Here is a 17036-nt window from a genome sequence, read left to right on the forward strand (position 1 = left end):
ATCCCTTAACACTTAGCTTCCTAATGTGGTTTCACCCCTTAAGGTGTTACAATAGTAAGACCTCTTACGTCAATACTTTCCAATAAAACAAAATTGTCAAATATATCTATAATTTCCCTGCGTCCAAAATGACTTTCTTAACATTAGGCCTTCTAACTTTGTTTCGCCCTCTTAATATGCCCATCGCTAGAGAACCATCGACATTGGCGGCACGAACGTTCCAGCAATGGTCGAAATGGGGCCCGAGGTGGTCCACTCGAGTGTCTTCGCGGCGTTATTTCCTTACGTAAGCGCTGCACAGTGCACGGGTCGTTGCTTCGTTCTGTATGTCACCGTATGGCGCGCACGGGAACACCAGTCCGACGGCATTCCATAGTGATTTGCGAACGTTTCGGTAAACGTTCGGCACACCCGTGGTCCGCGGGTGTTTACGTCTGCTCGTTGCAGAGGAGGAGAAAGAAACTTCACCGCCTCGTGGCCGCGAGAAATTCCAAAAGAGGGACCGGACCGACCGAGTACGAGCAATATCGGTCGTGATTTCGGGGAACCGTGATCCGGGGATCGCTTCGGTTACGATTTTTCGACGACCAATCGCCTTCTTCACGTCCCCACCCTCTCGCGGCTGTCTTTTACGCGACACGTGTCTTGTTCCTCGAATTCGGAGACCGCTTCGGTCGTTTTTAGGTGAAGGCCAATCGCGAGAATCCTCCGACGCGGAGATCGCGACGGGTCCTGATTGTAAATAAATTTTCGGCTTGGATCGTTTTGTTTGAAATCTGAAGAATACTATTTAGAGTAAATATTGTTACTTTGGTTTACAAAGGGAGTTTTATATCATAAAACAATTCTAAAAGTTTGTTTAGATCCTTTGAGATACGTTCACATATCACTAAAGACAACAAACATAGTTAAATTTCCTCAATATCCAAGATCCAGAAGTGTCCAGACGTGTCCAATTTCGCATGGAATGGCTCCGTTATGGAACCAATTTTTATTTGTCGACTAATTCAATGAAATATAATGAAAATTTTGCAACATCTCATCGTATAGTTTCTTTATAAACGATTTATGAAAATATCTTTTTTTGACCTAGCATTAGTCCAGGTTAATCGTTTCATTATAACAATTATAACGATAAGAAATAGAAAGTAAATTACAACTTATACTGTTATTTGTATAAACTACGATTTACATAATAGAGATTTCAAATTATGTACATATACGAAGTACAATTAGTTCCTAAAGGAACGATTTTTCGAATCTTCTAAGATTCGATCATTTCAATATCTCGACTCTAATTGCTTCGATCCAAGATCGAGCCCAGTATCGATCGTTCTACAAGAGTCGAACATCTCTACTTTGGACGACTGTTCTTTACGCATTCGCGACGCAATAATAGGAATGAAAAGATTGGGATCGAGTTCCTTAGATTCTTCTCGAGTGATTAGGTTCACGATCCAGCTGGCGATCCATCCTACCAGGAACGTACTGACGGACCCGAGTGGACAATACCACATGTACGAAACACGGTACAGGTAGAAGTATGATTCATCGTGGGTCTGCCTGTAACAGAAATCATTCCCACTTATTGATTGCCTCTTGGAAAGCAATTATATTAAATTACGTGGGCAGAACGACTACGTTAAAAACGAAACGTAATGCGATGTTAGTGACGATTGTTTGCGGAATTCCAATTATGAAAATCGATGGACAGCTGCGTCTGTGAGGTGTGTACGAAAGGATAGCTTTGATAATTTACGTTTAAATCTGAATTTAAGAAGAAGGAACGAAAATGTTTTCGATAATAACAGGAAGAAACAATAGAGTGGCGATTAGAGATATAATTTATGATAAAGAATATAAATAGATAGATTAAACGATTTAATTAATGGTGATAATCATGGAATAATTATACAATAACTATTTTATAATTAATATAGTACTGTACTGAATAGTTTAACTGTAGACGTAGAAATAAAAAAATGAGAAAACGAAATAAAAACTAAGAAGAAACGAAGAGAACGATTACGATATACACATGGAGAGTAATATGCGTTAAATGAACCGTGACGAAACGAAACAGTTAATAATAATATTAACGATGGAATAAGATTCATCAAGCGTGAATGGCAAACGTGCACGGTCATGAAATATCAAAATAATTCCTTACAGTGTGTCCAAATGCAAATTGGGAGGTTCTTTGTAATTGTAGAACGCAGTGGCGTTGCATTCGGACGTGGAGACATCCAATTTCGGAATCGGTGGTTTCGGTTGACCGAACCCGATCCACAGAGAAAAAATCAGACCAGCCAGAATACCAATAACTGCTCCTTTTTGATTGCCTGTCGTTGTGAACATTCCAAGGGTGAAGAGACCTAAAACAGGCCCACCGACCACTCCAAAGATCGTCAGCGCAGCTTGAAGGAGTCCGCCGAGATGCTGTCCTATGAACGCCAGAGCTATGCAAGCCAGGCCAACTATGACACCCAGAATCTTGCTAATGATGATCGATCCTTTCACGCTTATGTCTCTGTCACTGAAACAATTCCAATACTATTTAATTTGTTAAATAAACAGAATATATTATGTAGGTTTGTCTTTTGCAACTAATTTGGTTACAAATATTTATATTCGTTTAGCAATGAATAAATATGTTGTTATCCGTACCACGGTATATAATTAATTGTAACAACATTGCTGGTATATAATAATTCTACATTCCAAGTATCGCAATCAGTCGAAGATTTCCACCGCTAGAATAAATATTCTTGATAGACTGCGATCACTGTCAGGCACAAATATAGATTCATACTAGGAAGTTCACTGTATGACGTAATGTAAAAGGAAACGTTGGTCAAGTAACTAAAAAATCGAACTCGTAGCGCTCTTACATTAGCAACCCAATTAGCGGATATAAATTGCCAGCAATTACGATGAACGCTTAATCTGTATCTTATTTTTTTTCTCTCTGCCGGTATTTAACATAGTTACGATTAAGTATTGCAGCTTGACAGTCGTTCTTCTATAGTATCGAGTACGGTCAAACTCGATTATAACGAGCACCGACATAAGGAATTTAATGTTTGTGTAATTTTTTTTTTACAGCAGATAAAATATGTTATTAACATTAATTGTTCTCTTATGTTTACGTCATTGAAAAATTCATTGGTATTTCAGATGAACTTTGCGAGACTTAAATGCGATTGAAGGATGTTTACTGTTGTTCGTTAAGACCAATAAACATGTTAGTGTTTTGATTGGCAACGAGAATGAGACTGCATTACTTTAAAAGAAATATTATCGAGAACAAAGTAATATAGTGTATATTACTGAATACTAGTTCTATTTCTATTACATTGAACATTCCTGTACACTGAACCCCCGAAAGCCTTTCGCTTCTATCTCACGAGTCTATAATTGACAAGGCGCGTCGTAAAGTTCGGCGGATTCCGCGATTTTACGAGTCCTTACCTTTTCCGGCAAATGGGTTTGATAAAATCTTCGAGTATAACGGCGGCCATGGAATTCACCGTGGCGGAGATAGTGCTCAATCCAGCGCTGAAAATGCCTGCTATAAAGAGGCCGGGTACACCTGGATACCCGGAGAGCATGTCCATCACGTAAAGAGGCATTAATTGATCGCTCGAGTCGATCCTTCCGATTGCCAGGGGGTCGCAGTTCCGATATTTCGTGTATATCGCTAAACCGGAAAAGCAGAGGCCCAACGACATGAGGGACGACATTGGCCAGGACCACCAGATTGCCAGCTGGGCGCTTCTCACGTCTCTGAAACACGCGTTAGTGTACGATTTTCCGCGGGATTATTACATCCATGCTTGTTGATTAATCAAAAAGACACAGGTGGGGGTCGTGTCAATCGTATTCGTAATTAGTACCGATTCCAGAGTTGGAGGTTGTAAGTTGTCTCTTTTGGCGTAAGCAAACTTGTTTATCTGTGAGTGAGCTGCAATTATTATTTTAAGGGAACCAAATTAATAAGTAGTATTTCTTTAATAATTATATGCAATATGTACGTTCAATAATTATATATATTGAATATAATCATTGAATATACATATTCGTAATTATATGCAATATATATAATCAATATCTATATTCAGTAATTGTATTCAATAATGATATGCAATTTTGAAATTATAAGCATCAGAAATTTGCCTTGAAATTTTGTTATATTAGACGTAGTTATTTCGTTATCTCTTCCGCAACATTGACCAACATTTTATTATAGAATTTACACTTTATACATTGCACGTTATTTTAATAATCAATCTATTCATTCCTGAACTCCTTGCTACATCCAATTATTAACTTCATTTGATTAATTTTTGAAAATCTGGTTTATGTAACATCAAATTGCGTAATATCAATATTTAATATCTTCATAGCTTATCATAGAACAGTTCCTGTCTTTAAAAGATTCTCTAGAAGTCTCCGAACGTAAAGATGTACAGATATGCTCAATACGACTCGTCCCGTGTCTTTTTTTTATTATTAAATCGAATCGCGCGCCGCCGGATGGTAACGATTTATCGGACGATCGCTACTGTCCGCATGCACGCGAGATGCGTGGCTTGGATAAAGTCGGAAGGAATTTCCTACGTTTTTCTATCGTCACGGTACGAAGAGCAGAATCGCGATGATACGCCCTGGGATCGATACAGAGGCAACTATGATGCGCTAGACTTCGCTTTTAGAACGTCTGAGATGTTCAAATATTTCTATCCGAGGAAAACTGAAATACCGTGAGCTTTATTTAGAAGAATGGAAAACGCATAACTCGAGTATAACACCTAATATATATATATGTATACCAGCTTTTGATTTGTTCATTTTTTACATTTATTTAATTCTTGCTTTAGCAGATGAAATCGATAATTTTCTGACTTGTAGAGGTGGGATTTTGATGAAATTGAAATATTTTGTAGTTCACAGGAAATTAGGGGGAGTTTAAGTCATCATTTTGCTGACTTCGAATTGGTTCGAAAGGTACAGATCGTCAAAGGCCAAGATCATGAAACCAAGCTTTTCATATGAAAATACGAAGAATGAATTATCGTATATAGCATGCATATGAAAAATCGCGTGCAATGAATTCGTACAACGTTCCATTTTTACCATTATGTACGTAACAGAGACCTTTTGCGGCACCCATCTAAGCGTTTTACGGTCGAACTAGATCAGTGGAGCAGCGTGTATAGAAGTCGCTCTTGAACTCTGTGCGAGCTAAATGCTTCGAAGACACCCTGCGCGGCAAAGGATTACTCGCATAAACTCTCATAAGTATCTTAAAGTGGTGGTTTCATCGACCAAGAAATTATAGGGTTATAGAAATAAATTTTAATTTTCAAAAGTTCATGTCAGCTACTTTAAAAAAGGTCACGATGATAACTGCGTCGAACTTGGCAAAAATAAACAAGTATCACCTTTAATCATGGGAATACATGTTTAGCGTAACATGCGGTGCATAACTATAGCACCACTCATCTTATTACATGCTTCTGATTTTTAGTTGGTATGAAATCAAATAAATTGTATGAAATGAAGTAGATATATAGGTGGTGCTATCATTATGCTCCACAGTCTGTACCTGTGGAGAGTCTACCTAGAATTGGACACTTATGAAATAACATTACTTGAAATATTATTGCAAATAACACGTCATTTTATTTTATAATTGAATAATTAATAATTTGAAATATTTGAGTTCAGGAAATATTTAATAATTTGAAATAATTGCACGAAATAATTGTGGACGAACTCGAAGTAAGAGTTTTGCTCGAAGCAAATTACTATAAAGACTTCGTAAAATAAATTGTTCTTGTAACATATCATTTTAAGGATTACTTCTTTCCTCAGATTCGAAATATAAACATAACGAAACAATTCGTTACTTGAAATAGCTATTATTTCAAACGAATTGATATCATATTTATTTTCGAATGACTGTATCGAAAATGACAGTTCGAATAAAATTATTTCAAAAACTTATATTTCTTGTTTCCATCTCAATTAAAATATGCCCAGATCTGGCAGGGGAACGTAGAATCGGTTAGAAAGTCGTCGCGTACTCACTTGAGGGTTAACATTCTCTGAACTTGAACTTGGTTGCTGCCGTACAAGGAGAGGTAGGTGAAGAAACCGCCAAACATCAAGCTCCACCAGGTGTGTCGTACCGTTGGGTCCATTGAAATGCTGAATGAACGCACATATACACCATTGTCAGTATCGATACGCCTCGAATTCCTTCGGTGGAAATAAATGGTACGGGCGTATGCTCGAAGGATTATTCGAAAGTGTGCTGACCGCATCACGCCTCGCGCTTTTACGTTAACAATCAATTGCCGTGACGACGATTTACTATGCTACGGCGACGAGAAACCCGATTTAAGAAGTCGCTGGCAGACTGTTGCGCGTGTTGCTTCGCATAACTGCGGTGTTTCATTCAGAAAGAATGTTTCGAGGTGGTATTGCAACGGTATTATTTGTTTTGCAATTTTCGACAGTAATAAAGAATGATAATTGAATTTAAAGTAATAGGTATGGCCTCTGTTAGAAAGCAAAGTTACGATTATTCGGACAAGGTAAGCGTTTGTTTTCTCATGTAGATGCGAAGACTGGAGAATGTTAATTTTAGTCTTGCGTTGGTGTGTATGAAGTCGTTTAGTAAACGACGTTTCAACCATTTTATATAAAATTTATTTTCACGTATTAAGATATTGAATGGTAACTAAAATGGGGAAATGTAACTGGTTTTTCAGAAGGGCCTGCTGGATTTTGTTCTTTTTAATAACATACATATGGAACGGAATATATCCAATTTATACATTTTATATAATTTAGTTTTGTATATGTATGTATTAATTATAATATCTAATTGAAATATATTATAATTAAATAATGATATTAATATCATGATATAAATAAGCAATATATAAAAGTATATAATATTCTGAATGTCTTTCTCAAGAACATCATAACATCATAATTTTGATTGCTCAAGTACATCAAAATTCTTTTTAATTAAGGATTCTGATTTAATAAAATTAAGAATTTTAAAAACGTTAGATGCATATAAAAATTAACTGTAGAAGATTAGTTATTCAATTCAAAGTTTTTAATCCGACAAATATTAATACATTGACTGGCGTATTTTGTTATTAAAAAACAATCCCAAAGCCCCTTTTATCAAATTCGTTATAAACTTTTAAATGAAGGACTGTAAATACTAGGCTACATAAGAAATTAATCAAAGGTGAATAGTAAACAGGAACAGAAAATCCAAATTATGTTGGATTACAAGTAAATATAATTAATCGTAAAAGCTTAAGGAAAGTAATCGTAAAGAATTCAGAGTAAAGAGGATTACACACGTATAAAGTACCATGAGACTTCCGTTAATATATTACCGCTCTCAAATATCAATAAAGGAGCAGTTCCCTTCCCCGAATAATCGTAAATATTAATTAACGTCTCAATGCTGGCAGGGCAATTAGCGAGCAGAGATAAAGCAGGATTTCGAGTACTGAAAAATGTAGAAGGTATCGGCGATCAAACCATAATTATTCAGAGAAGAGTGTAATTGGAAATAAATTTGCGGGTCGAATACTTTCAATTACTTTCCCGAGTAATTTATTAAAAATTTTATTTTTTCCCGATTCGAATAATAAAAAAAAAGAAGGGCAACTAATCAATTGTTTGTTAAATTTGCAAATCACACGATCCTTTACAACAAAATAAATGAAAAAGTGTGAACTGAAGTTACTCTTTAATGGTGTTGTAATTTGCAACGAAAGTTTAATATATTAGATTGTTCGGAAAGTTACTTTGTAACTTTATTTATAAAAAAAAAATTATTCGATTTTTATTGAATTATACATTGACCATTTTTTACAAATGGACTTTGAAATTTTAACTGTCAAAATATATACTAATAATAACATTTAGAACAAAGTTAGCTGGTTAAAGATATCATTAATCACTCCAATGGTAAAAACACGAAATTACTTTCCGAACCCAATAGTTTGGGTAACGAAAATCATATGAATGATTACTGTACTCGGGTGCAGTTGCGAAATACTTGAACGCGTTCTTGAGTGCTGTTAATTTAACGACTCCGTTAAGTAACACATTATTTAATATTTTTACGCGTCACCGAGAAACACTTTCAACAATTTGCTACTAGGCGAAGTAAGTGCGTCGTTACCACGTGGAAATGTATGAAATTGCTACAATAAGCGCTGTGTAATACGCATTCCATCAAACACGAGCGCCTTCATTAATGCGCGCGTACTCGACAGATTCTTGATGTCTTTGTCGAGAAGGAAGTCTTACGAGGACAAAATTAACACTAGAATTCTTATTGGCCAAGTACAGTGGAAGACTTTTTGATTGACAATTTCGAAGATGTGAAAAGTGATTGTAATTATTAAAATAGAATTATATATATATGATTATAATTATGTAAATATATCTATTTATACAGCTCGAAAGTAAATAACATGTGATTTATACGTATTGTTTTTATATATATATATATACATATATTGTTACTTATTTTATCGTAAATATATTACAATATATTTTACTATTTTATTTTAATAATTGAATGCAATTTTCACAGTACACATAATTCCATTGAAATTCTCAATTAAAAAAGTAAGTGTTTCTGTGTACCATATATGGCTCAAGACTTCAATACCAAATATTGTTCAAGAATAAATTATCAGCACTCTTCTTTATGTAATCAGTTGTGTAAATTAAAATTTAGTCCTATTTATCGACTCTGAAATTAACTGAAAGTTAGAATTGGAAACGTGATGGACAGAGAGCATAAATTTGAAAAAGGCTGGAACGAGTTACACTCGCGATTATTTAAAACGATCGACGTATACTTGTCAAATTCGATCCTCGATCCCTGGTAAGCGATCTCCCAGATCTGATCGAGTCCACCGACGTTCACGGCTGCTGTGAGGATCACCAAGATAACGGCTGTCAACATCAGCAGGCTCTGAAATACGTCCGTAATGATGACTGCCTTGATACCGCCGATCGTCGAATAAAACGTGCAGACCAATCCTATGCCGATTACGCTCGCGGTCCTCGAGATACCCGTGGTGGCTTCCAAGGCGAGCGCTGGAGCGTACAGCACCACTCCGCTGTACAATAACAGTTGGAGCTGAAACGCGAGGCTCGCCGCCAGCCTGGCAGCTGTGCCGAAACGTTTTTGCAAATACTGAAAGTACACCAAATTTGTTTCTTAATACACCCATAGCAATTTCAATTGGATGGTCCCGTTTGGTCGTGTTTAGGAAATTGTGCGAACCTTTCTTCGTGTACAACGTGATCGATAAAGGGAATTTTTGAGATCTATGGTGATTAGTAAGTGAACATGACCTGTTGTAGGATAATAGCCGTATTTAAGAGCTATTTTGGTAGAATATTGCATTAAAGATTTGAGCAATTATTTGTATAGAATATTAGATTGGACCATAATAGTAAAATAAAAATATAATAGAAAATTATTAAGATAGAGTAAAATCGTAATCTGCATGGACATGCTATCATTATTTATATGAAAATATAAATTGTGTATCGGAGGATAATATTTTAAAAGAAGTATAATATGAATTCTTATAGGACTGTTATTTTTAACTAAATTAGTATTAATTTTGTAGAATAATAGCCGTATTTGGGAGCTATTTTTATAGAATATTAGATTATACCGTAACAGTAAAATCATAACATAATAGAAAATTATTCAAATATAGTACAGTCATAATCTGCATGGACGTGCAATCATTATTTATATGAAAACATAAATTGTGTATCGGAGGATAATATTTTAAAAGAAGTAATACGAATTCTAATAGATCTGTAATTATTAACAAAATTATTGAGTTATCCAGAAAGTTCGTGCGAATTTCTGAGAAAAATTCAAAGGCACATTTGAATTCTATGTGTATTTATTGAATTAGTTAGGTACCATTTTGTTCCACAACCTCTCCACCTTTTCAGGGATGCGTACATGTTATTCAAACTAAAATTATTTGGTAAAATATCGATGTATCGGCATGTAACCTGAAAATTACATGGGTTATAGAAGCTTAACTAATTCTTTCATAAATTTTACTGCCTGAATACGACTAATATTTTATGGTTTCTTTATGTTCACCAGCCCTTACTATTTGACCACGGTTCCTTTCGTAAAAATTTTCTGGATCCTAGACTCCTCTCGCGAATTCCGTTCGCGGACTCACCTCGAAAGCGCTGGTCGTTCCAAGTTTAAAGAACACTGGCAGGTACAAGTGAGCGGCGAACGGAGTAGACAGCCCGTAGGCAATACTGATTATGGCGTACTGGGTACCATAAACGTAAGTTTCTGAACTCACTCCCAGCAAACTGACCGCGGATAGGTACGAAACCGTTAAACCTATCGCAATCGGCGTCACTCGCATGGATCTGTCCGCCACGAAATACTCCTGACGGGGACAACAACAAAATTACACGAGCATATCACAAGGCTACATTCGTTAAAAATTCAGTCATAGTTTCAGTCAATTTTTTTATTTTATTTCCCAGAAATTATAAATGAACGTTCTCTCTAGTTTCTTGAAGTCTGAGGCACATGATTCAAAAGATAGACAAAGCTAAAATTGCATAGAATTCAATTCCATTTCTTATTCAACTTCAAAATTTGAGTAAAGCATAAAATAACACGTTGTTATTCTTATTTCAGAATAATTTATTTACTCGTTAATTTTTGATGAGAAAGAAACATTTACTGTTCCATACGATTCGGCCATCTTAATCACAACAGTGTCAACAACGTACCGATACATTTTGGTTTGTATAAATTTCTATTTTCAACGATTTAACGTTGAAACAGTATTTTAGTATTTTATTTAAACTGTATCACTATGAGTAATTTAAACTTGTCGAGGGATTAAAATATGGATAATTATAATAGTTAAATACGAAAAACGCTCACCTCTGTCGACTTCTGTTTGCCACCCGTGAGCCAATAATACACACCGATTCCCGAACTGACGAGCATCATCAAAACGATCACAACGTAATCGGCTACCATTAACGTAGCCATGTTGCCCTATCGTGCGTTTGTCTTCGAACTAAATTCGACGGTCGACGAACGCTCGGTCTCGTGACCCGACAGTTCACACTTTATTTATTTGACACAATCCATGGGCCAACAATTAAGTACATCCTGTGCCTTCGATCGACGCTGCTTCGATCACTGTGTTTACGTAACAATCTCCAAAGACAGCTCCGCCATTTGTGCACGAAGAGCGTTCCACTAGCTTCTTATTTCTTCATCGAGAAGAAGCTTTAATTTATTTTAGACACTCTAGCTACTAGATTTGAGTCATTTTTGGTATCTGTCGATTTCATAACTGTATTTGTAATATTAATTATAATTGCAATGTTTACAGATAGTCCTGGTTTCGAATATTAGATTTGAACCATCCTCAGAATCTGTAAATTTTATAATTATAATTATATCATGAAATATATTAGGTCTATTTACAATTATAATATTCACAGATACTGTACGTTTCTACTTTTATATTGGAGCTATCATTAGGATCTGTCAATCTCAAAACTGAAATTACATCATCAAATGTCATTACGAAACTACTGATGTTTATGCAAATTAATATTTTCACAGATACTTATAAAAAATTGTAAATTAAATGAAACTCAAACTTTCTAAACGGCGCAACATATGTATCATTGTTGATATCTTACATATTTTTACGTTTATTCATACTCTCGTAGATTTACCCATATTCCTCTTTACTATAAATGCATAAGCATCTGCAGTCTTATAATCAATTATATTTACAATTATGATATTTGCAGACACCACGCATTTCGACTCTTGGATTCAAATCATTTTCGGTATCTGCAGCTACACTAATCTTAACTATACTCGATATAGTAATTATAATGTCTATAACTATCGAACCTGACTCGAATCTAAAAAGCAAAACGTGAAGCTTGTTTTCACAACTGTTAACATTTTTGATCTTTATTTGTTGTGTTTGTAAGTCTTTCCATAAACTTTCTATTACTTTGTTCAATTTTTAAAACAGTTCACGATCACGTAGGTAGATTCTCGACGTTTTAGTGGTCCGTACAGACTGAACCGAAACCACTTTTCTTTTTTAACACTTTCTCTTATCGATTCAATTGGCACGCCGCGCCGGTCCGAACGTTACTGACGTTAAGCCGTACCGGAACGGGTCCTTCGCCTTATCAATGTGTGATCGTGCGCGGCTTGTTATCGTTGATCTAACGCGAGATCTGTATTCACGCATTTCTTATCGTGGTTGGCACTTGATACCGCTTAAATTTGTCGATATTTTTAACCGAACTTCTTTAGCATCGTTCGATAGCCTTTGTCCGTTCAAGAGACCAAATGCCTCCAGACATCTTTAAGTATCGTGGCAGAGATCAAGTGCAAATAGAAAGATATCAGTAACAACGTAGAGGGTTAACGTTATCGTTGATATTGCGTTTGAAGATAGTTTGGTAAATTATTATCATTTTTTTCCTTTCATTAAGAGATTATTTACGTTGATAATGGAGGTTCGTTTGAAATTTTCACATTTATTTCTCGTTATTTTAAGAATGTCTTATGAAAAATTACGAATGAATTCAAATTATTTTTGAAATTATGACTTATTAGTAATTATTAAATTATTAAATTACTCCTCATGCAAGCTATGCCAGATTGATTTCTTTATATTATATATGTAGAATATTTGTTGTTTAATGAAAACGTGTTCAAATGTACACGTGTACATGCGTTTTTATTAGAAATATATACGATTGCATTTAAGCTATAAGACGAAGATTAAAATAATAATGTATTTGTGCTTTTGAGCTATCAGTTTCAGAGAAATTTGTTCAATTCCTTTTTTGCATTGCAGAAGATTGAGATGAAGTTTGCACAATTTCGACTGTTGAATTGTAATTCCTACAACTATTTGAATTGCAGAAATGCTAGGCTCAAATTGTAATTAATAGATTCGTTCCAATATCGACTGTTACTATATATATATTTATATGGGTAAAGTAACAGTCGATATTGGAACGAATCTATTAATTACAATTTTAGCCTAGCATTTCTGCAATTCAAATAGTTGTAGGAATTACAATTTAACAGTCGAAATTGCGCAAACTTCATCTCAATCTTCTGCAATGCAAAAAAGGAATTGAACAAATTTCTCTGAAACTGATAGCTCAAAAGCACAAATACATTATTATTTTAATCTTATTCAATAATTTATATATAATATTTTAATCGAATTCAATCTTATTCATCGTTTTAATTAATATATATATATATAAATAAAGAAGAGTATAAAAACCTTCAACATTTCACAGATCACTTAATATTAATATCTCAATTGTAGAATGCAATTTGCATATAATTAAAATATACGATTGTTAGTATATTTATTCCAGTACCGACTTTAGCGAATATTCATCGCCTCGTAGAAGATGCAACGACGCAAGGACACGATCGTCTTCAATGTAAAGGCACAGTTACGCTATAAAGATTACAGTTATAAAGTATACTGCAAATATTAAGCCAAAGCCCATAGATATCGGATCTCGCATAGGTCTCGGCAGTCTTTACGGTACCCGCGACAACCATTTCCTGCGTGGTATCATATAATGCGTTGTTTGCACGACAAGCGCTTCTTACGGAGCCACGGCTTATGCACGTTCGCGGCTATACAAACCTACGCGTTGAACGTGCACGTACGCACTTCCGCGTTCCCGGTATCCTAGCCGTGAGCGCGGGAGTCTCTTACCGATATCGTCGAAATAAATTCCACGGTAACCTATGGGTATCTTTTCTTCTTCTTCTTGCCTCCACCGTCGCATTAGAATAGAATGCGCGGCATGCAAGAAAACGGAGAACGAGGGACACGAATGCGTCGCGCATTCTCGAAACCGTGCACCTACGTCTCGAATCGGCAAATAGATCTATCGATCCTGCCCACGGAATATCGTTGAGAGGCATTTTTAACAGCGGGAGAAACAGTTATTGGTACGCCCTTGGCAGGATTCGCTGAAACGATCGAAATCGACAATTTTTGTAATTAGGGGCTGGCTAAACGAAGCAAGACTAGGTTCTGCAATTATCTGAAATATTGGCAATATTTGCGATATTCAAGATTCAATCGAACGCTCTTTAACCCATTCGCTACCAGGCAAATTTAAAACGTTTTGATTTGAACGCCTAGATTTAATACAGATGCGTAATTTAGGTTATTTGCAATATTGAAGATTCAATCGAACGCTCTTCAAACCATTCGCTACCAGGCAAATTAAAAACGTTTTGATTTGAACGCCTAGATTTAATACAGATGCGTAATTTAGGTTATTTGCAATATTGAAGATTCGATCGAACGCTCTTTAAACCATTCGCTACCAGGTAAATTTAAAGCGTTATACTTTGAGCGCCTGGATTTAATATAGATGCGTAATTTAGGTTATTATTTTGATAATAAGAAGCGAAGAATCTTCTTTTGCAGTAATTTGTAACTCAAAAGGCTATAAACTTAACCTTTGGCCGAAATAGTACCGAATTTCTGACTTGAAATTAAACTCATTTTCAAAGTAAACAGTAATGCATCGATAACACAGGAAGCATCGAAACATGAAATTATTTAAATCACTAATATATCTCTGCTTTAAAAGTAATCAAGATCAGCCCAGTGAAGTATAACACCGATACCAGAATACGACTTTGCCATTTACATTTGAAAAATAAAATCGTAAAGATAGATGAACGAGAGACTCGTCCATAAAATTCACCTTTACGTAGCATTTATGTATTCGTGCAACCTGCTCCGAACAATATCTATTCATAGGTTCCGTGATTCGACCGCGAGCAATCGGACATCTCGATTCGAATATTCGCGAGAGGGTGTTTAATACCGCGTTTACAGGCGGTAATGGTAGCCGGTTCACGGGGTTAATTAGACCGATAATCGTGGATCGGTATAAGCGAGAGTAATTTCTATCCGTCGCGTCGTTTCGTACCTGTATCGCTGCTAGGCAAACTTGTTTGTTCGCATAAACAATTTACCTACACATTAGCGATTCCACGGGTGGGTGCCTGTTAGCGCCAGTTCCCTCGTCACGAGTCGGTCGTGTAACACATCGAAGGTGTGTAGAACGTGGCCGTTGCAGCCACGAGGCTAGACAATTGCATAAACCGTGGACTATTGTTGCCCGAGTAACGGCTCGAATTAAATCAGACGTCAATGTTCCGATACTCAATCATCCTGATAGGTATCTAAAGTGTTTCGAACAGGAATCGCCCCGGAACGAAATGATCTTGTCACGTTGCGTTTATTCCGTTAATAAAATCTTCTTACGAGATTTGCTCTCTTAATTCCAGGTTCGAAGACGAAGGAACCTTTGAAATAAAGGAATATGCATGAACGCTTTTAATGAAATTCTATTCATTCTCAATAATTCTTCATTCCGTAGCGATGATCTCTGATGCTTAGAGAGTTCCACTTTGAACGTCGAAACATTTTTTAAATGAAGGAATAAACAAGTAAATGTGAACAGTTGATAATTCTTAATAATTAATTCTCAATTCTTTAGCGATGATCTCTAATATTTTTTTTCAATTATTTGTGCTTAGAGAGTTTTACTTCGAATGGTTTCATGGAGAAACATTTAAATTGAAAGAATAAACGAATAAGTGTGAACATTTCTCTGAATAATTCTTAATAATTCTTAATTCCAGGTTCGAAGACGAAGGAACCTTTGAAATAAAGGAATATGCATGAACGCTTTTAATGAAATTCTATTCATTCTCAATAATTCTTCATTCTGTAGCAATGATCTCTGATGGCAGAGCTGAGTTACGATTACTCTGTGATTGTTTTGTGATTATTGTTGTTACATTTTTTTCTGAATAATAGTTTGAATTTATACAGAAATTCTGTCGATGCCTTCTAGTTCAATTATAATTCTAAATAACAGATGGCAATAATTTAGGTATTCGCAATTGTCAGATTACTCGCTGTTTCAGCAATTGAAGGGGTGAAAACTACAGTAAGTAAAGTTCTTTCAAAATAAATTGCGTGCCACGCCATGCAGATGCATTAAAAGAAACAGTTTTTCAAAATAAGAAAAGAAGACATCATTACGGCTTCTACACTCTTAGTTATAAGTGTATGTAACATTATGTTGGATTACTATCGAACCAAGCCGAGAATCGAGTACTTACGATCGAGAATCTTTACGTTAACGCGAGCCAGACCACGGAACAAATTACGATATGGCGAGCAATAGTCGAAGGCACGATCGATTCGGCATATATTCATTCCACGGAGTTGTTTTATTGGTCATGGACGAGGAGCGCCCGTGTGGCACGCTTCGCGCATTCGTTCGGGTCTCCCGGGACGTTTCGCGCAGATCTACCGCGCATCGCGCGGCTCCGGCATCAGTCGCCAACTCGTCGACCATCGAGAAACGACGATAATAAATTTTCCGTATCGAAACGTCGTTAAGGGGAAATCATTTTGCAATTAAGAACAGGTTGTGCCGCGGATCGAATCGATTACGATCTAATCATACACTCCTGTAATTTGCCGGCGGATTATTCATAAATCCATCGATTTATTCGTTAACCGCGAATACGCGCCGGAGAGGCATTCCAGCGCGGCTTAACGAGAATGCTAAACCGCAAGGGCAGGAGATCAGGGACTTTACTGGAATGCGCCGCATGCGAACCGCCGTATGCACGCATGATGCATTCGTTTTGCCGTGGGTGGAGGGACGCGTAGGTCGAATACGGTGCACTCCCAGGTGCATTTTAATTGAGCCACCACCTTGGTCGTTTTTCTCAATTTTTCTTATCCCCTGAAATGTTAGCCTCGAGTACGAAATTTATTGGAAGTAATGAAACATGTGAATAATAAACGAAGCCCGGGAATTAATGGTAGTTTATTTTCGAAGAT

The 17036-nt window shown here is 36.1% G+C and overlaps 2 protein-coding genes across 9 annotated transcripts in view; one reads left to right on the forward strand and one right to left on the reverse strand.

The window, feature by feature from the left end:
- Positions 1-17036, forward strand: part of LOC128884583 (protein expanded-like) — a 117190-nt gene that overhangs the window by 32496 nt on the left and 67658 nt on the right. The window lies entirely within an intron of this gene.
- LOC128873445 (putative sodium-dependent multivitamin transporter) lies at positions 842-12262 on the reverse strand. 8 transcript variants are annotated; one of them, XM_054117083.1, is made up of 8 exons: positions 12005-12262; positions 11009-11346; positions 10278-10499; positions 8913-9253; positions 6094-6213; positions 3472-3786; positions 2171-2536; positions 842-1563 (listed from the first exon to the last, which is right to left on the reverse strand). In XM_054117083.1, exons 2-8 carry the CDS (start codon positions 11117-11119, stop codon positions 1281-1283), a joined length of 1758 nt encoding a protein of 585 aa, XP_053973058.1. In that variant the 5' UTR covers positions 11120-11346; positions 12005-12262; the 3' UTR covers positions 842-1280. The 8 variants fall into 8 exon arrangements, with proteins under 8 accessions (XP_053973058.1, XP_053973044.1, XP_053973019.1 ...); XM_054117069.1 differs by having other exon boundaries at positions 11009-11390; XM_054117044.1 differs by having other exon boundaries at positions 11009-11511.

The sequence above is a fragment of the Hylaeus volcanicus genome, chromosome 1 (assembly GCF_026283585.1).
Source record: "Hylaeus volcanicus isolate JK05 chromosome 1, UHH_iyHylVolc1.0_haploid, whole genome shotgun sequence".
Lineage (NCBI taxonomy): Eukaryota > Metazoa > Arthropoda > Insecta > Hymenoptera > Colletidae > Hylaeus > Hylaeus volcanicus.

Excerpts from the sequence above, each read along its gene's own strand:
- LOC128873445 (XM_054117083.1), bottom strand. The coding sequence starts at position 11,119 with ATGGCTACGTTAATGGTAGCCGATTACGTTGTGATCGTTTTGATGATG. Across the intron at positions 3,787-6,093 it reads CAGAGAATGTTAACCCTCAA|AGACGTGAGAAGCGCCCAGC; the intron begins GTGAGTACGCGA and ends CGCGTGTTTCAG. Across the intron at positions 1,564-2,170 it reads AATTTGCATTTGGACACACT|GCAGACCCACGATGAATCAT; the intron begins GTAAGGAATTAT and ends TTTCTGTTACAG.